Here is a 16,125-nt window from a genome sequence, read left to right as displayed (position 1 = left end):
ATATATATATATATAATTTAGGAATGCATTGTTTTATAAACATGTATCAGATAATCTAATATCAACAATTTATATATCTGTCCATCTTACTCTTTCATGCCAATTATCTCAGTACCTCATATCTATTGTGTCTAATTATAGTCTGGACATAACTTTTCAATATACTCTCCTTACCAATAAGACCCCCTGGAGCAGCATACTGAAGGTCATTGTGTTCTGCAAAAAGTGATACAATTTTGGAGAAGATTGGTTTACACATCAGTTTTCCTTTACTATCTTTAGAAACGATACCAGGTCTGACCTCTATCTCCTGGCCCACCTGAAAGACGAAATAAATGATCATTATTTAGATTATTTAAATTATATCCAAACAGGCCACCAAACCAATAAGCATCATTATATCTGCAGAAACTATTTTAAATATTAATTTTTTAAAGAAAGTAGCAATTTAGAAAGTCAATTCCGTTAAGTATAATCAACAAGCTGGTAGTTTGGCCTAATGGTAGAATGCTTTCCTAGAATGCATGAAAACCCGGGTTCGATTTCTTGGTACCACAAACAGAAAAAAGCCAGAGTGGTGCTAAGGCTCAGTGGTAGAGTTCAAGCATTGAGAAAGTACAAGGACAGTGCTCAGGTCCTGAGCTCAAGGCCAGGACAGGCAAAGAAAAAGTATCATTAACAAAACCTATGAGATAAAAGACATAATTAAAAAATTTAACTGTTAGATCACATTTTATCAGAGTAAGAATTTAGAATTGTTTACCTTTAATAGTCCTTTTAAAATACTACCACCAGCCACACCCCCTTTAAGGTCATTAACTTCACAGCCAGGTTTGTTAACATCAAAAGATCTAATAACTGGGTGAGAGAGAAGAAGAATTTATTGATTGAACAAAATATAAATACAATAATCGTGCTTTATTTAGTTTTATCATAAACATTGACCAAATATAGTCAATAAGTGAAAGTATAAGTGAATTAATGAATCTAAAATAATTTTAAGACCTTCCCCTGAAAGTTAAATTCTCATGCATGCATTATGCACATCAGTCGAGGGAGAGGTTATTTCTCAGAAGCATGCTATCTGTTTTGTTGAATGACTTAGTGTTTCTTTGCAATTTTTTTCCACTTGAAAATAATCTTTATTGAACAGAGGCTTTTCATTTAATCTTTAGGACAACCCAGAGGGTTCATGGTGCTATCCAGTCCTGTAGATGATGCAATCAGGATTACAAGATTAGAGGCGTTGAGTTCACATTTTAATGTATCCCATCGAACTTATTTTTCAAGCTTTCTGAATAATGAAGTAATTAAGTAGGGAAGTTGGATGGGATGTGCTTAGAATTCCTCCTATATCTAAAATGATATATTCTATATCCTGGGGCTTGAGCTCAGGGCCAGGACACTGTCCTTGAGCTTTGGTATTTAAGGCTAGTGCTGTCACTCCAGCCATCTACTTGTAGGGCATATTTTGATAGTTACTTAGTGATAAACATTTTGTGACTTTTGCTGCCCAGGATGGCTTTGAATTTTAATCTTCAGATCTTGAAAAACTAGGAATGTATACAGTCCTGAGCCTCCTGCATCTAGTTAAAAATACACTATAAGCTTTATAGTTATGATTCTGACAGGAACAATAAAAGCATAGTTTCTAAAAAATATCTTTATTGAAAACTATTAGCTTGTAATTATCAAAACAGCTTGTTTCTGGCACAAGAACAGGCCTAAAGACCAATGGAATAGAACTGAGGACCCAGATATTAAACCACAGACCTATGGACACCTAATCTTTGACAAGGGAGCCAAAAAAATGGTTAAAGGCAAAAAGCTAAAGCCATTCCCTTTAAAATCAGGAATGAGACAAGGATGCCCACTCTCTCCACTCCTCTTTAACATAGTATTAGAATTCCTAACCAGTGCAATAAGGCAAGAAGCAAGCATAAAGGGGATCCAAATAGGGAAAGAGTAAGTAAAACTTTCCCTCTTTGCAGATGACATGATCCTGTATTAAAGAATCCTATGGACTCTACCCCCAAGCTCTCTGAGCTGATTCAAAACTTTGGAAGGGTAGCAGGCTATAAAATTAACCCTCAATTGCCAGTTTATGTTGGGTGGGAGATGCTATTTTTGATTTGACATTTTTCTTGAGTTTCTTGTTGTGCCCATTTGAGGATGGGAGCAAGATTAATACTAAACAAGGTTATAATTTTTCAGATATAGCCAACCTAGTCCTTTTTAGTTGGGTGACAATAGATATTAGCTCTTTTAGATTGGTAATAACACTCTCTCTTTCTTTTTGTATACTTACATAGAAATCTAATACAATTACAGATGACCAATTTATGACCAAAACAATAAGCCCCTCAATCCAATCTCTATTGTATTTAAGTCCCTCTGGACCTAGAGTATAATTGAACACCTAGATACACAGCATTGCTCAACAACCATCAAATGTAGATCCATGCATTATAAGAGCTGAAGGATGAACAGAGGAACAGAGATAGAAAAATATGAACGATGACAAGGGAGGTAGGAAAATAATAATACAGGAGTGTAAGAATATTTTAGTAATGAAGAAAGGGTATCGTATAACTGACCTAAGGTGATAGACAGGTAGAGTATTTGTGTAGAAAGTTTAGTGAACTTTATAAAACTTATCAAAATAAGAGGAGTAATAAGAAGAATATATAGAGAAAAGAGAGAGGTTGATATAAGTGGTTTCAATGATACAAATTTAAGAAAGAAAAGAAAAAAAGAAACAAAACAGCAACAAAATAAAACAGCACACACACACACAAAAAAAAAACAAAAGAAAAAAGGTAAGGGGAGATTCCTCACTATTCTGAGTTCAACCACTATGGAAAGCAGTATGGCAGTTCCTCAAAAGAATAAACATAGAGCTCCCCTATGACCCAGAAATTCCACTAATTGGCATTTACCCAGTCATCCAGAAACAAGGACATACTAAATCCACCAGCACACCAATGTTCATTGCAGCACTATTTACCATAGCAAAGATATGGAAACCAATCTAGATGTCCCTCAGTTGATGAGTGGATCAACAAGATGTGGTATTTGTACCCAATGGAATTCTATGCTGCTGTCAGAAAGAATGACATCGCCCCATTTGTTAGGAAATGGAAAGACTTAGAAAAAATCATATTAAGTGAAGTGAGCCAGACTCAAAGGAACTTAGGCTCAATGGTTTCCCTCATTTGTCATAATCAGTAGAAACCTTGGGCTCGACTAGCAGAGATTTGCAATGCAGCAAAACATTGATACAAAAGGCCATATACTAGGATGCTAAATGAAAGGATCTCTAGGATATAGAAACATAAGCCATATAATGAATGCTTGTTGTTCTTAAGGTACTATGTTATCGCTCATCTCTTTTGCTGTCCCTTGGTTATCTCATATTGTTACAGTATCTCACTTTGTAACCTCATATATGGGATGTATTTGTATTTGGTTATTTGAAATTGGATAGGGAACGGGGGAAAACAAGATGAGGGGTGGGGACAGTGGGGAGGGAAAGGGGGACCAAGACATGTGAAAGGGTATCAATGTATGGGAATTAACGCATTATCTATCTGGCAAATATGTAACCCTTCTATAAATTACAATAAAAAATATATGAAAAAAATTAACCCTCAAAAATTAACTGCCTTCCTCTATGCCAACAGTGAGAGGAATGAGGAAACAATCAGGAAAGCAATTCCTTTTGCAATAGCCTCAAAGAAAATAAAGTACCTGGGAATTACCTTAACTAAGAATATAAAGGACCTCTTTGATGAAAACTTTAAAATCCTGAAAAAGGAAATTAAAGCAGAACTGAGGAAATGGAAAAACCTCCCATGCTCCTGGATTGGAAGAATCAATATCATGAAAATGACAATCTTGCCAAGGGCTATCTACAAATTCAACACAATATCCATCAATATCCCAATGTCATTCTTTAAAGAAATAGAAGAGGCAATCCAAAATTTCATATGGAATAATAAAAGACCCCGTATAGCAAAAACACTTCTTAGCAGAAAGAACAGTGCTGAAGGAATTTCAATACCAAACTTTAGACTCTATTATAGAGCTATAATTATCAAAACAGCTTGGTACTGGTACAAGAACAGGCCTGAAGACCAATGGAATAGAACTGAAGACCCAGATATTAAACCACAGACTTATGGCCACATAGTCTTTGACAAGGGAGCCAAAAAAAGTAGAATGGAAGAAAGATAGCCTCTTCAACAAGTGGTGCTGGCAGAAAACTAAAGCTGGATCCTTCTTTGTCACCTTGCACTAGAATTAACTCCAAATGGATAAAAGACCTGGAGGTAAAAGCTGACACACTGAAAACTCTACAGGAAGGAATAGGAGATACACTAGGCCTCCTTGGCACAGGTCGAAACTTTCTTAATAAGGACCAAGAATCACAACAAATCAGAGAAAGGCTGGATAAGTGGGACTGCATTAAACTGCAGACCTTTTATATGGCAAAGGACATAGCTAGTAAACTAATCAGGAAGCCTACAGAGTGGGAAAAGTTCTTCACCAACCATACAACAGAAAGGCCTCATATCTAAAATATATCAACAAGTCAAAAAATTGAATCACTCCAAAACTAATCTCCAAAGTAACAACCATCCCATTAAAAGATGGGCCAAAGACTTAAAAGAGAGTCTTCTCTGACGAAGAAACAAAAATGGTCTATAGACACATGAAGAAATGCTCCACATCTCTGGTCATAAAAGAAATGCAAATCAAAACAACTCTAAGGTTCCACCTCACTCCAGTTAGAATGGCCAGGATCAAGAAAATGAATAACAACAGATGCTGGAGGGGATGTGGCCAGGAGGGATCACTACTACACTGTTGGTGGGAGTGCAAACTCATTCAACCACTATGGAAAGCAGTATGGCAGTTCCTCAGAAGACTAAACATAAAGCTGACCCAGCAATTCCATTAATTGGCATTTACCCAATTGTCCAGAAACAAGGACATACTAAATCCACTAGCAGAATGATGTTCCTTGCAGCATTATTTCCCATATCAAAGATATGGAACTAACCCAGATTCCCCTCAGTTGATGAGTGGATCAATAAGATGTGATATTTGTACACAATGGAATTCTATGCTGCTGTCAGAAAGAATGACATCGCCCCATTTGTTAGGAAATGGAAAGACTTAGAAAAAATCATATTAAGTGAAGTAAGCCAGACTCAAAGGAACATAGGCTCAATGGTTTCCCTCATTTGTCATAATCAGTAGAAACCTTGGGCTCTCCTAGTAGAGATTTGCAATAGAGCAAAATCTAAGATACATAAGGCTACACAGTATGATGCTAAATAAAAGGACCTCTAGGATACAGAAACAAAAGCCAGATAATGAGTGATTGTTGTCCTTAATATACTATGTTATCTCTCATCTCTTTTGCTGTCCCTTTGTTATCTCATATTGTTACAGTATCTCACTTTGTTTTCTGATATATTGGATATATTTGTATTTGGTTATTTAAAATTGGAAACGGAAGGGGAGAAAATAAGGGGGGGCAGGAAATGGGGAACATGACATGAGAAAGGATATCAATATATGTGAAGTAATGCACCTTCTATCTGGTGAATATAATATAACCCTTCTATTAATAACAATAAAAAATATATGAAAAAAGAAAACTATTAGCTTGTTTTGCTTAGAGAGTTTAGCTATTGGTTCTTTACTCTTTTTCATGCATTTTTATCATTTTAATAATGGAACTATAGCTACATAAGGCAGGTAATGAATAATTTCTTTTGAACAGTGTCACAACTTTACTCACTTGTCCCATTTTCCTTTCTATCCCCACCCACAAGTTGTTACTGTTCATTTTCAATATAGTGTCCATTGACATTCTATTGTTCACTGAGTACCACTGCTCCATTTGTTCATCCTTTGTCCCAGTATTTCCTTGTCTTACTATCCCTCCCAAAGACAGAAAAATGAACAAACAGTATTATTTTGGTTCGCTTTCCTGTTTCCTCTCATTTCCATTTCCTGCAGTTTATTTTTAAAAATAGTATTTTATATGTGCAGGTGCAAATAAGTATTGTGCCTATGTGGTACACTCATAAGAACATCCTCCTTTGGTCTCATTTTGTGTGAATTCCTAGAAACTTGCATAATTTACCATGTCCAAAATATTATATCTTTCATAAGGATTTGAATATACTTGAAAAAATTATACTAAATAAAGTAAACAAGATCCTGGAAAACATAGGTCTCATATATGATAGCTAGAATGCCCCCATAAACTTGTAATTTTTCTTCTGTAAAAATTTTATCACAAATAATAAACAAAAAGCAAGTTAACTATTAATGTGATCAATTTAAATGATAAGGTGAAAATGCTACATGTACTGAAAGGTAGCACATCCTTAGTGGAAGTGGAGCAGCACTATAAATATTTAGTGTTCACTTTTTTTCCTCTATACACAGTCTCCTTCAAATTGAATAAGCATGGGGAAGGAAGATGGAGCCGAGAAAATAGGGACGCTACCTAGATTTCTCTGACAAAAAGAGAGAACCAGCCAACTACCTAAAGAAATCCACAACAAACTCAAAAAGCAACGGAGAAGGACTCAAACCGGAAAAGAAATCCAGATAAAGCTCACATCCAACTTTCTCAAAAAATTTGGAACGCGAGGACCCCTCCCTCACCTCTCACCCAAAGCCACAGAAAGCCCCGAAAAGTGGCAGCTGGTGCTGGACCAAGCTGCGAAAAGCGGCTTGAGCGCGTGCCGGCTCCATGCGGGGAAAGCGGCGGTGGGCACCAGCTCTAATCCACGAAAAGCAGCAGCAGTGGAGGGCGCCAGGCTGGGAGCCCAATGGTGGCAGAAACCAGCACAGAACCGGGCCAGCGAACGGCGGAAGCAGCTGAACCCAGACGCGGAACCAGAACAGCAAGCAGCGGGACCCAGACGCAGAACACAGGCGGCGGCGGAGACCCTAGGGGAGTGAAAGACTCCCCACCACCGTGGAGCACCCGCAGACGAACGCAGAGGCGTGAGTAATACAGTGCATCCCCAAACACATCGGGAAAGAGGAGCAGGTGCCAAGCAATAGAACTTAATTCAGACCCCAACACCCTGCCCGAGAAAGACTGGCGGGAGCAGTGGGGCAAGGAATTTAGAATCCTGTCCCTTCCCTCAACAGCCCCCTCCCTCAGGCCATTGACTGGAGATTGACAGGCGGGCTACCCATAAGACCAAGCACCTCACCAAGAGAGACGGGGCTGTCCCAACTCCCACCCGCCCAACGGGCTCAAACCCCAGCTCTCTAACTGGAGACTGACAAGCAGGCGGACCCTAAGACTCAGCACCCCACCAGGGGGGCGGAGCTGTCCCAGCTCCCACCAGCCCACCAGGCTCCTCACCCAGGCCACTGGATCTGGAGAGTGGAGGACATTGGGACCCTGCCTTACAACAGTGGGTAGGAGGTGCGGGTAAGTAGGAGCCAGCATCTGCCCCCCCTCAATTCCTGAGCCGGGCATCCTCCAGCTGGGAATCCTGAGCAAGACACCACCAAGGGCCCCCCCCCACAGTCACAGACTCTGACAAAGCAGTGGAAACACAGCAGGGATCTGAAGGGCCGACCAGCAGCCAAGCTCCCCTTCTGAGAACCAAAAAGGCGCGGCTCCGCCCTTGGAGTCCACATCCCCAGCTGGGCCCCGCCCCTGGGAACAGAAGGGTCTCCTGCTGGTCCTGCTGAGAGTCTCTGAAACTCTCAACCCTCAGACCCTTGGCTTGGGGCCGCCCCTGGAAGCAGCACAGGAAAACATCCGCCAACCGCGCTCAGACGGAAGCTCGCAGAGCCATCCCATGGTCCACTGTGAGGCCACTGGTTGGGCTAAGAGCTAGTTGCGCAGCAACACATGTTTTATTCTAATACTTTCCAAACTTTGTACTCAAATACTCTACCTACTTACCCCCTGACCTCTCTCATTTTATTTTTCTATCTCTGGACCTCTGCTCCTCTTTCAACCCTTATACTGCATGGATCTACACTTGATGGCTGTTGAGCAACACTGTATATCTAGATGTTTAATTATTCTCTAGGTTCAGAGGGACTTAAAGACAATAGAGATTGGACTGAGAGGCTTATTGTTTTGGGTATAAATCGCTTACCAGTGAATTATTAGACTAGTTGGTAACTGCACAAAAAGAAAGAGTGATAACACCAATCAAAACTTGTGAACATCTAGAGTCTGCCAGCTACAGAGGTCTAGGTTGGTTATATCTGAAAAACTATAATCGTCTTTAGTATTAATCTTGCTCCCATTTACAGATGGGCAGAACAAGAAACTCAAGAAAAATGTCAAATCAAGAAACAAACTCCTCCACCCCCCCAACCAATGTAAACAGACAATGGAACAGTCACTGGCAAACCTAGAGGAGAGTCTTCCAAGTGCTGTACAAATGCAATTGATAAACATCATTAATGAAAAATGTGAAAATATAAAGAAAGAGATAAGGGAGGAAGCCATAGATGAACAAAAGGAAACCATAAACAAGGTGATAAGTGAAAAAGAAGAAGCCATAAATGAGGACATAATAAAGGTTTTTCAAAAAAAGATGGATGAGGGGAGAAGGAAGATGGCGCCAAGACAATAGGGATGCTGCCTAGCTTTCTCTGACAAAAAGAGAGAACCAGGGAGTCCCACGAGCCAACTATCTAAAGAAATCCACAACAACAAACTCAAAAAGCAACGGAGAAGGACTCAAACTGGAAAAGAAATCCAGATAAAGCTCACATCCAACTTTCTCAAAGAATTCGGAACGCGAGGACCCCTCCCTCACCTCTCGCCCAAAGCCCCGGAAAGCCACGGAAAGCGGCCAGGGCAGCAGCTCTAATCCACGAAAAGCGGCAGCAGTGGAGGGCGCCAGGCTGGGAGCCCAACGGCGGCAGAAAGCAGCACAGAACCGGGCCAGCGAACGGTGAAAGCAACGGAACCCAGACGCGGAACCAGAACAGCAAGCAGCGGGACCCAGACGCAGAACACAGGCGGCGGCGGAGACCCTAGGGGAGTGAAAGACTCCCCACCACCGTGGAGCACCCGTAGACGAACACAGAGGCGTGAGTAATACAGTGCATCCCCAAACACATCGGGAAAGAGGAGCGGGTGCCAAGCAATAGAACTTAACTCAGACCCCAACACCCCGCCCGAGAAAGACTGGCGGGAGCAGTGGGGCAAGGAATTTAGAATCCTGTCCCTTCCCTCAACAGCCCCCTCCCTCAGGCCATTGACTGGACATTGACAGGCAGGCTACCCATAAGACCCAGCAACCCACCAAGGGAGGCGGGGCTGTCCCAACTCCCAACCGCCCAACGGCTCAACCCCCAGCCCTCTGACTGGAGACTGACAAGCGGGCAGACCCTAAGACTCAGCACCCCACCAGGGGAGGCGGAGCTGTCCCAGCTCCCACCCGCCCACCAGGCTCCTCACCCAGGCCACTGGATCTGGAGAGTGGAGGGCTTTGGGACCCTGCCTTACAAAAGTGGGTAGGGGGTGCGGGTAAATAGGAGGCAGCACCTCCCCCCCCTCAATTCTTGAGCTGGGCATCCTCCAGCTGGGAATCCTGAGCAAGACACCACTGAGGGGCCCCCCACAGTCACAGACTCTGACAAAGCAGTGGAAACACAGCAGGGATCTGAAGGGCCGACCAGCAGCCAAGCTCCCCTTCTGAGAACCAAAAAGGCGCGGCTCCGCCCTTGGAGCCCTAATCCCCAGCTGGGCCCCTCCCCTGGGAACAGAGGGGCCTCCTGCTGGTCCTGCTGAGAGCTCCTGAAACTCTCAACCCTCAGACCCTTGGCTTGGGGCCACCCCTGGAAGCAGCACAGGAAAATGTCCCCCAACCGAGCTCAAACAGAAGCTAGCAGATCCATCCCATGGTCCACTGTGAGGCCACTGGTTAGGCTAAGAGCTAGTCACGCAGCAACACATATGTTTTATTCTAATACTTTCCAAACTTTGTACTCAAATACTCTACCTACTTACCCCCTGACCTCTCTCATTCTATTTTTCTATCTCTGGACCTATCTCTGAAACCTACTGCTAGTATTACACTTAATGGTGAAAATCTATAGCCATTCCCTCTAGAATCAGGAACGAGACAAGGATGCCCACTCTCTCCACTACTCTTTAACATAGTACAAGAATTCCTAGCCAGTGCAATAAGGCAAGGAGCAAGCATAAAGGGGATCCAAGTAGGGAAAGAGGAAATAAAACTATCCCTCTTTGCAGATGACATGATTCTGTATTTAAAGAATCTTATAGACTCTACTCCCAAGCTCCTTGAGCTGATCCAAAGCTTTGGAAGAGTAGCAGGCTATAAAATCAACCCTCAAAAATCAACTGCCTTCCTTTACACCAACAGTGAGAGGAACCAGGCAATAATCAGGAAAGCAACTCCTTTCACAATAGCCTCAAAGAAAATGAAGTACCTAGGAATTAGCTTAACTAAGAATGTAAAGGACCTTTTTGATGAAAACTTTAAAACCCTAAAAAAGGAAATTAAAGCAGAACTAAGGAAATGGAAAAACCTCCCATGCTCCTGGATTGGAAGAATCAACATTGTGAAAATGACAATCTTGCCAAGAGCTATCTACAAATTCAATGCAATACCCATCAACATCCCAATGTCATTCTTTAAAGAAATAGAAGAGGCAATCCAAATTTTCATATGAAATAATAAAAGACCCCGTATAGCAAAAACACTTCTTAGCAGAAAGAACAGCACAGGAGGAATTTCAATACCAAACTTTAGACTCTATTACGGAGCTATAATTCTCAAAACAGCTTGGCACTGGCACAGGAACAGGCCTGAAGACCAATGGAATAGAACTGAGGACCCAGATATTAAACCACAGACCTATGGCCACCTAATCTTTGACAAGGGAGCCAAAAAAATAGAATGGAAGAAAGACAGCCTCTTCAACAAGTTGTGCTGGCAGAACTGGTTAAGCACCTGCAGAAAACTAAAGTTGGATCCTTCTTTGTCACCTTACACTAGAATTAACTACAAATGGATCAAAGACCTGGAGGTAAAAGCTGACACACTGAAAACTCTACAGGAAGGAATAGGAGATACACTAGGCCTCCTTGGCACAGGTCGAAACTTTCTTAATAAGGACCAAGAATCACAACAAATCAGAGAAAGGCTGGATAAGTGGGACTGCATTAAACTGCAGAGCTTTTGCATGGCAAAGGACATAGCTACTAAACTAATCAGGAAGCCTACAGAGTGGGAGAAGATCTTCACCAACCAAACAACGGACAAAGGCCTTATATCTAAAATATACCAACAACTCAAAAAATTGAATCACTCCAAAACTAACCTCCAAAGTAACAACCATCCCATTAAAAAATGGGCCAAAGACTTAAAGAGAGTCTTCTGTGAAGAAGAAACCAAAATGGCCTCTAGACACATGAAGAAATGCTCAACATCTCTGGTCATAAAAGAAATGCAAATCAAAACAACTCTAAGATTCCACCTCACTCCAGCTAGAATGGCCAGGATCAGGAAAACGAATGACAACAGATGCTGGAGGGGATGTGGCCAGGAAGGATCACTACTACACTGCTGGTGGGAGTGCAAACTCGTTCAACCACTATGGAAAGCAGTGTGGCAGTGCCTCAAAAGGCTAAACATAGAACTCCCCTATGACCCAGCAATTCCACTACTTGGCATTTACCCAACCATCCAGAAACAAGGACATACTAAACCCACTAGCACAACAATGTTCACTGCAGCACTAATCACCATAGCAAAGATATGGAACGAACCTAGATGTCCCTCAGTTGATGAGTGGATCAACAAGTTGTGGTATTTGTACACAATGGAAATTCTATGCTGCTGTCAGAAAGAATGACATCGCCCCATTTGTTAGGAAATGGAAAGACTTAGAAAAAATCATATTAAGTGAAGTAAGCCAGACTCAAAGGAACTTAGGCTCAATGGTTTCTCTCATTCATCATAATCAGTAGAAACCTGGGCTCTACTAGCAGAGATTTGCAATAGAGCAAAATCTTGATACATAAGGCCATATAATGTGAAGCTAATTGAAAGGACCTCCAGGATAGTGAAACAAAAGCCATATAATGAATGATTGTTGTCCTTAATGTACTATGCTGTCTCTCATCTCCTTTGCTGTCCCTTGGTTATCTCATATTGCTATAGTATCTCACTTTGTTATCTGATATATTGAATTTATTTGTATTCGGATATTTGAAATTTGATAGGGAAGGGGGGAAAACCAAGACGGGTGGGGGGTGTGGGGGAGGAGGGAAATGGGTACCAAGACATGTGAAAGGGTATCAATGTATGTGAATTAATGCACCTTCTATCTGGCAAATATCATGTAACCCTTTTACTAATTACAATAAAAAAATAAAAAAAATTGAATAAGCATGGACTCTAAAGGGCTTCTGTAATAAAGAGTGAACAGTAAAACAGAATGATAAAGTCAACAAGTAAAGGTCTTACCAATAAGTCGTGGTTCTGAGGTAAAGTCTCTTGCAGGCACTGGAATTTTCTTAACAATATACTCACAGACAACTTCAATATTGAATTTCAGCTGAGCAGAAATTGGAATAACAGGAGCTCCTTCAGCTACTGTACCTACATGACAAAATTCAGAAGGAACAAAATATGTCAGTTTAGCAAAGCTGCTGGTAAGATTACTAAATAGTTATCCAAATATCCCATACATATCAACAACATGAGAAATGGAGGATCAATTTGTTTAGAAAATTCACAGTATTAATATTCCACATGCTACAGATGGCTCATGCCTGTAATCCTAGCTATTCAGGAGGCTAAGATCTAAGGATCTCAATTTAAAGCCAGCCAAGTCTGTGAGACTCTAATATCTAACCACCAAAAAAACCAGAGAAGGGGAGCTGTGGCTCAAGCTTCTAGCCTTGACAACAAAAGTGGTAGAAACTAGCCTTAAATCTCAGAACAGCACCCAAACGCAAGCCCCTAGATGGATACATGTACACATGTACACAAACACACACACACACACACACAGGGTGGGGGAGAGGAGGGAGGTTGGAGAGAGAAGGAGATGGAATGGAAGAAAGGAGGAAGAGAGAAAGAGAACAAAGAAGACTGTTAAAAGAGCTTTTTATTAGTAGATATAATAAACCAATCCTGATTATAGGACTATACATAACCAATATTAGCAAGAAACTTGCTGGCTAAAAATCCTATGTCCTTTGCTTAGTGAAAACAGCTACCTGAATTTCACTTATTTTTAGTTAAATGCCAAATCATAAATGAAATACAACATGTATTATGGAATTCTGTAACTATAACTTATTCTTTTATCTTTTAATAGGGCTCAAAGGAGATTTTTTTCCTTTTCATGTTGTTTGAGATTTTTATAACTGTATTTTTTGTCTTTTATTTCTTGGTATTGGGGATTGAACCCAGGACATTACACATGCTAGGCAAGTGCTTTGCCACTGAGTTATTACCTAGTCAATCACAAGGAACATTTAATGAACTTAATAAATCAAATTCAAACAAAGACATTGAAATGCACCAACTCTTTTTCCAAATGAAATCAATGTTGTTTAAAAAAGAAAAGCTAGGCCAGTAGTTTGGCCTAGTGGAAGAATGCTTGCGAAACACACACAAAAACCAGGGTTCAATTCCTTAGCACAATATACATAAAAGAAAGCTAGAAGTGTACTGTAGCTCAAGCAATAGGACTTTAGCCTTGAGAAAGCCCAGACAGGCGCTGAGATCAAGCCCAGAACTGACAGGCCAAAAAAAAAAAAGAAAAAGGAAAAGGAAAGCTACACCATTAAGAGGAAAGGAATCATAGTCAATTCATACTCACAGAAAATAAACTATCGTAAAACAAACCAATATGCTTTCACTCACTAGACAGGTATTTCTTAATTTTGCTTGTTGTCTTTTCTATACCATAACTTCATTTCTAGCTAACATGTGCTTCTAAAATAACAAATTCAGAAAATATTTCAGTTTATATAAGGGTGTTACAGCAATTAGGTGACACGTAGTACGCAAAGAAAGAGATCTTATGTCAAAGATTTCCCTCATTTGTCATAATCAGTAGAAACCTTGGCCTCTCCTAGCAGAGATTTACAGTAGAACAAAATCTAGATACATAAGGCCAAATAGTATGATGCTAAATGTAAGGACCTCCAGGATGTAGAAACAAAAGCCATATAATGAGTGATTATTGTCCTTAATTATTATGTTATCTCTCATCTCTTTTGCTGTCCCTTGGTTATCTCATATTGTTGTAATATTTCACCTTGTTATCTGATATATTTTATATATGCTTAATTGGTTATTTGAAATTGGATAGGGAAGGGGGGAAATCAAGATGAGCAGCGGGTGGGGAGGGGGAGAGGGAAATGGGGACCATGACATGAGAAAGGGTAGCAATGTTTGTGAAGTTATGCACCTTCTATCTGGTCAATATTTTTTAATGTAGCCCTTCTATTAATTACAATAAAAAAAGAAAGAGAGGTTACATATGATCTCTTACATGAAGGTATTGGGTTTTAAACACTTCAAAGTAAAATGAAAATGATGTCTTCTTACCTTTCACAAATGCAAGGATCTGTTCATACTGTTCTTTAGCCTGACTTTCTTTTACCAAATCAATTTTGTTTTGCAGAATTAAAATATGTTTAAGTTTCATAATTTCTATGGCAGCCAGGTGTTCAGAAGTCTGAGGCTGAGGACAAGATTCATTACCAGCTAAATTGATGATGAAAAGAAAAAAATAGAGTACGTTGTTATTGAGCAAAATAGACATAGAATGCTAATCCTCTTATTTAAAAAAATTATTGTAAAGGTGACGATGTACATAGGGATTACAGTTATATAAGTCAGGTATGAGTATATTTCCTATTGATAAATGTCAATCCCTTCCCCATTCTCTCACAGTTTTTCCCCTCCCAACTTCCCCTCTCCCCACATTGGAAGGTTATTTCCAACCCAATGTCTAGTAGGTTTCACTGCTGAACTGATTACCTTTTGCCCTGCTATTTCTGTGCTTCCTCTTCTTCTACCCTAGTCAGATAAACTTATATCCAAAAGAAAGGGTACAGAAATAAGAAAACAAAGATGAAGGTAAGGAACAAAAAAAAAAAGGAAAGAAGAAAACTCTAACAGTACAATAAAAAAGATAAATCTTGCTTCCATTTTTTGAATTCATTCAGACAAACATCATTTTATATGATTATATGCATATAGTATTAAGACCTTGCAAATGCTAATTCTTATATTTTGAAAAAGTGTCCATAGCTGACCCCTGTCAGCCTACTAAACTTAGGGAGCAGAGATCTGAATGTCACAGTTCGAAGCCTGCCCAGACACAAATGTCCATGAGTCTCTTATCCCCAAAAAACTAGAAATGGCACTGTGGCTATAAGGCAGAGTGCTAGCTTTGATCTGAAGAGCTAAGGAACAGCACCTGAGCCAATGATGGACCAAAAAACCCCAAACGAAGAGGGATGGGGAGCATAGCCTAGTGGTGGAGTGCTTGCCTCACATGCACAAAGCCCTGGGTTCAATTTCTCAGTACCATATATGCAGAAAAAGCTGGAAGTAGTGCTGTGGCTCAAGTGGCAGAGTGCTAGCCTTGAGCAAAAAAGTATCCAAGAACAGTATCCAGGCCCTGAGTTCAAGTTCCATAACTGGCAAAAACAAACAGATGAAAGTTTTAATAAGTTCCTCTTGAAACTCTCAGCCTAATTTGCCTTGAATCTTCCCAAAGGTTTCCAAAGATTTAGTCGCAAATTCTTCTATATTTACTTTGAGGTACATTTGGCCTATTCTAGCTCTGGAACCATTTAATGAACTTAAAAATTATAGTAACTGGGCCAGGAGTGTGGCCTACTGGTAGAATGCCTGCCTAGCATGTATGGATCCCTAGATATGATTGCTTGGTACCACGTACACAGAAAAATCCAGTACTGAGAAAGCCCAAGACCCTAAATTCAAGTCCCAGGACTAGCAAAAAAACATAATTACCAAGGAGGATAAAAACTAAGAAAGTTATTTTTAAGGAAATAAACAACTAAGGAAAAAAGCTGGCAGGAGGAAA

At 40.4% G+C, this 16,125-nt stretch overlaps 1 protein-coding gene across 1 annotated transcript in view; it reads right to left on the bottom strand.

The window, feature by feature from the left end:
- The window catches only part of LOC150040321 (eukaryotic translation initiation factor 2 subunit 3, X-linked-like), a 33,043-nt gene that overhangs the window by 9,928 nt on the left and 6,990 nt on the right, over positions 1-16,125 (bottom strand). The window contains exons 6-9 of the mRNA XM_090327364.1: positions 14,616-14,774; positions 12,516-12,650; positions 764-858; positions 175-319 (exon numbers count right to left, since the gene is read on the bottom strand). Coding sequence (XP_090183490.1) covers positions 175-319; positions 764-858; positions 12,516-12,650; positions 14,616-14,774 — 534 coding nt within the window. The remainder of the gene's footprint in view (positions 1-174; positions 320-763; positions 859-12,515; positions 12,651-14,615; positions 14,775-16,125) is intronic.

This window comes from Megascapheus bottae, chromosome Y, assembly GCF_031878675.1.
Source record: "Megascapheus bottae isolate mThoBot1 chromosome Y, mThoBot2.hap1, whole genome shotgun sequence".
NCBI lineage: Eukaryota > Metazoa > Chordata > Mammalia > Rodentia > Geomyidae > Megascapheus > Megascapheus bottae.
This window is presented reverse-complemented; position numbering and strand designations above follow the sequence as displayed.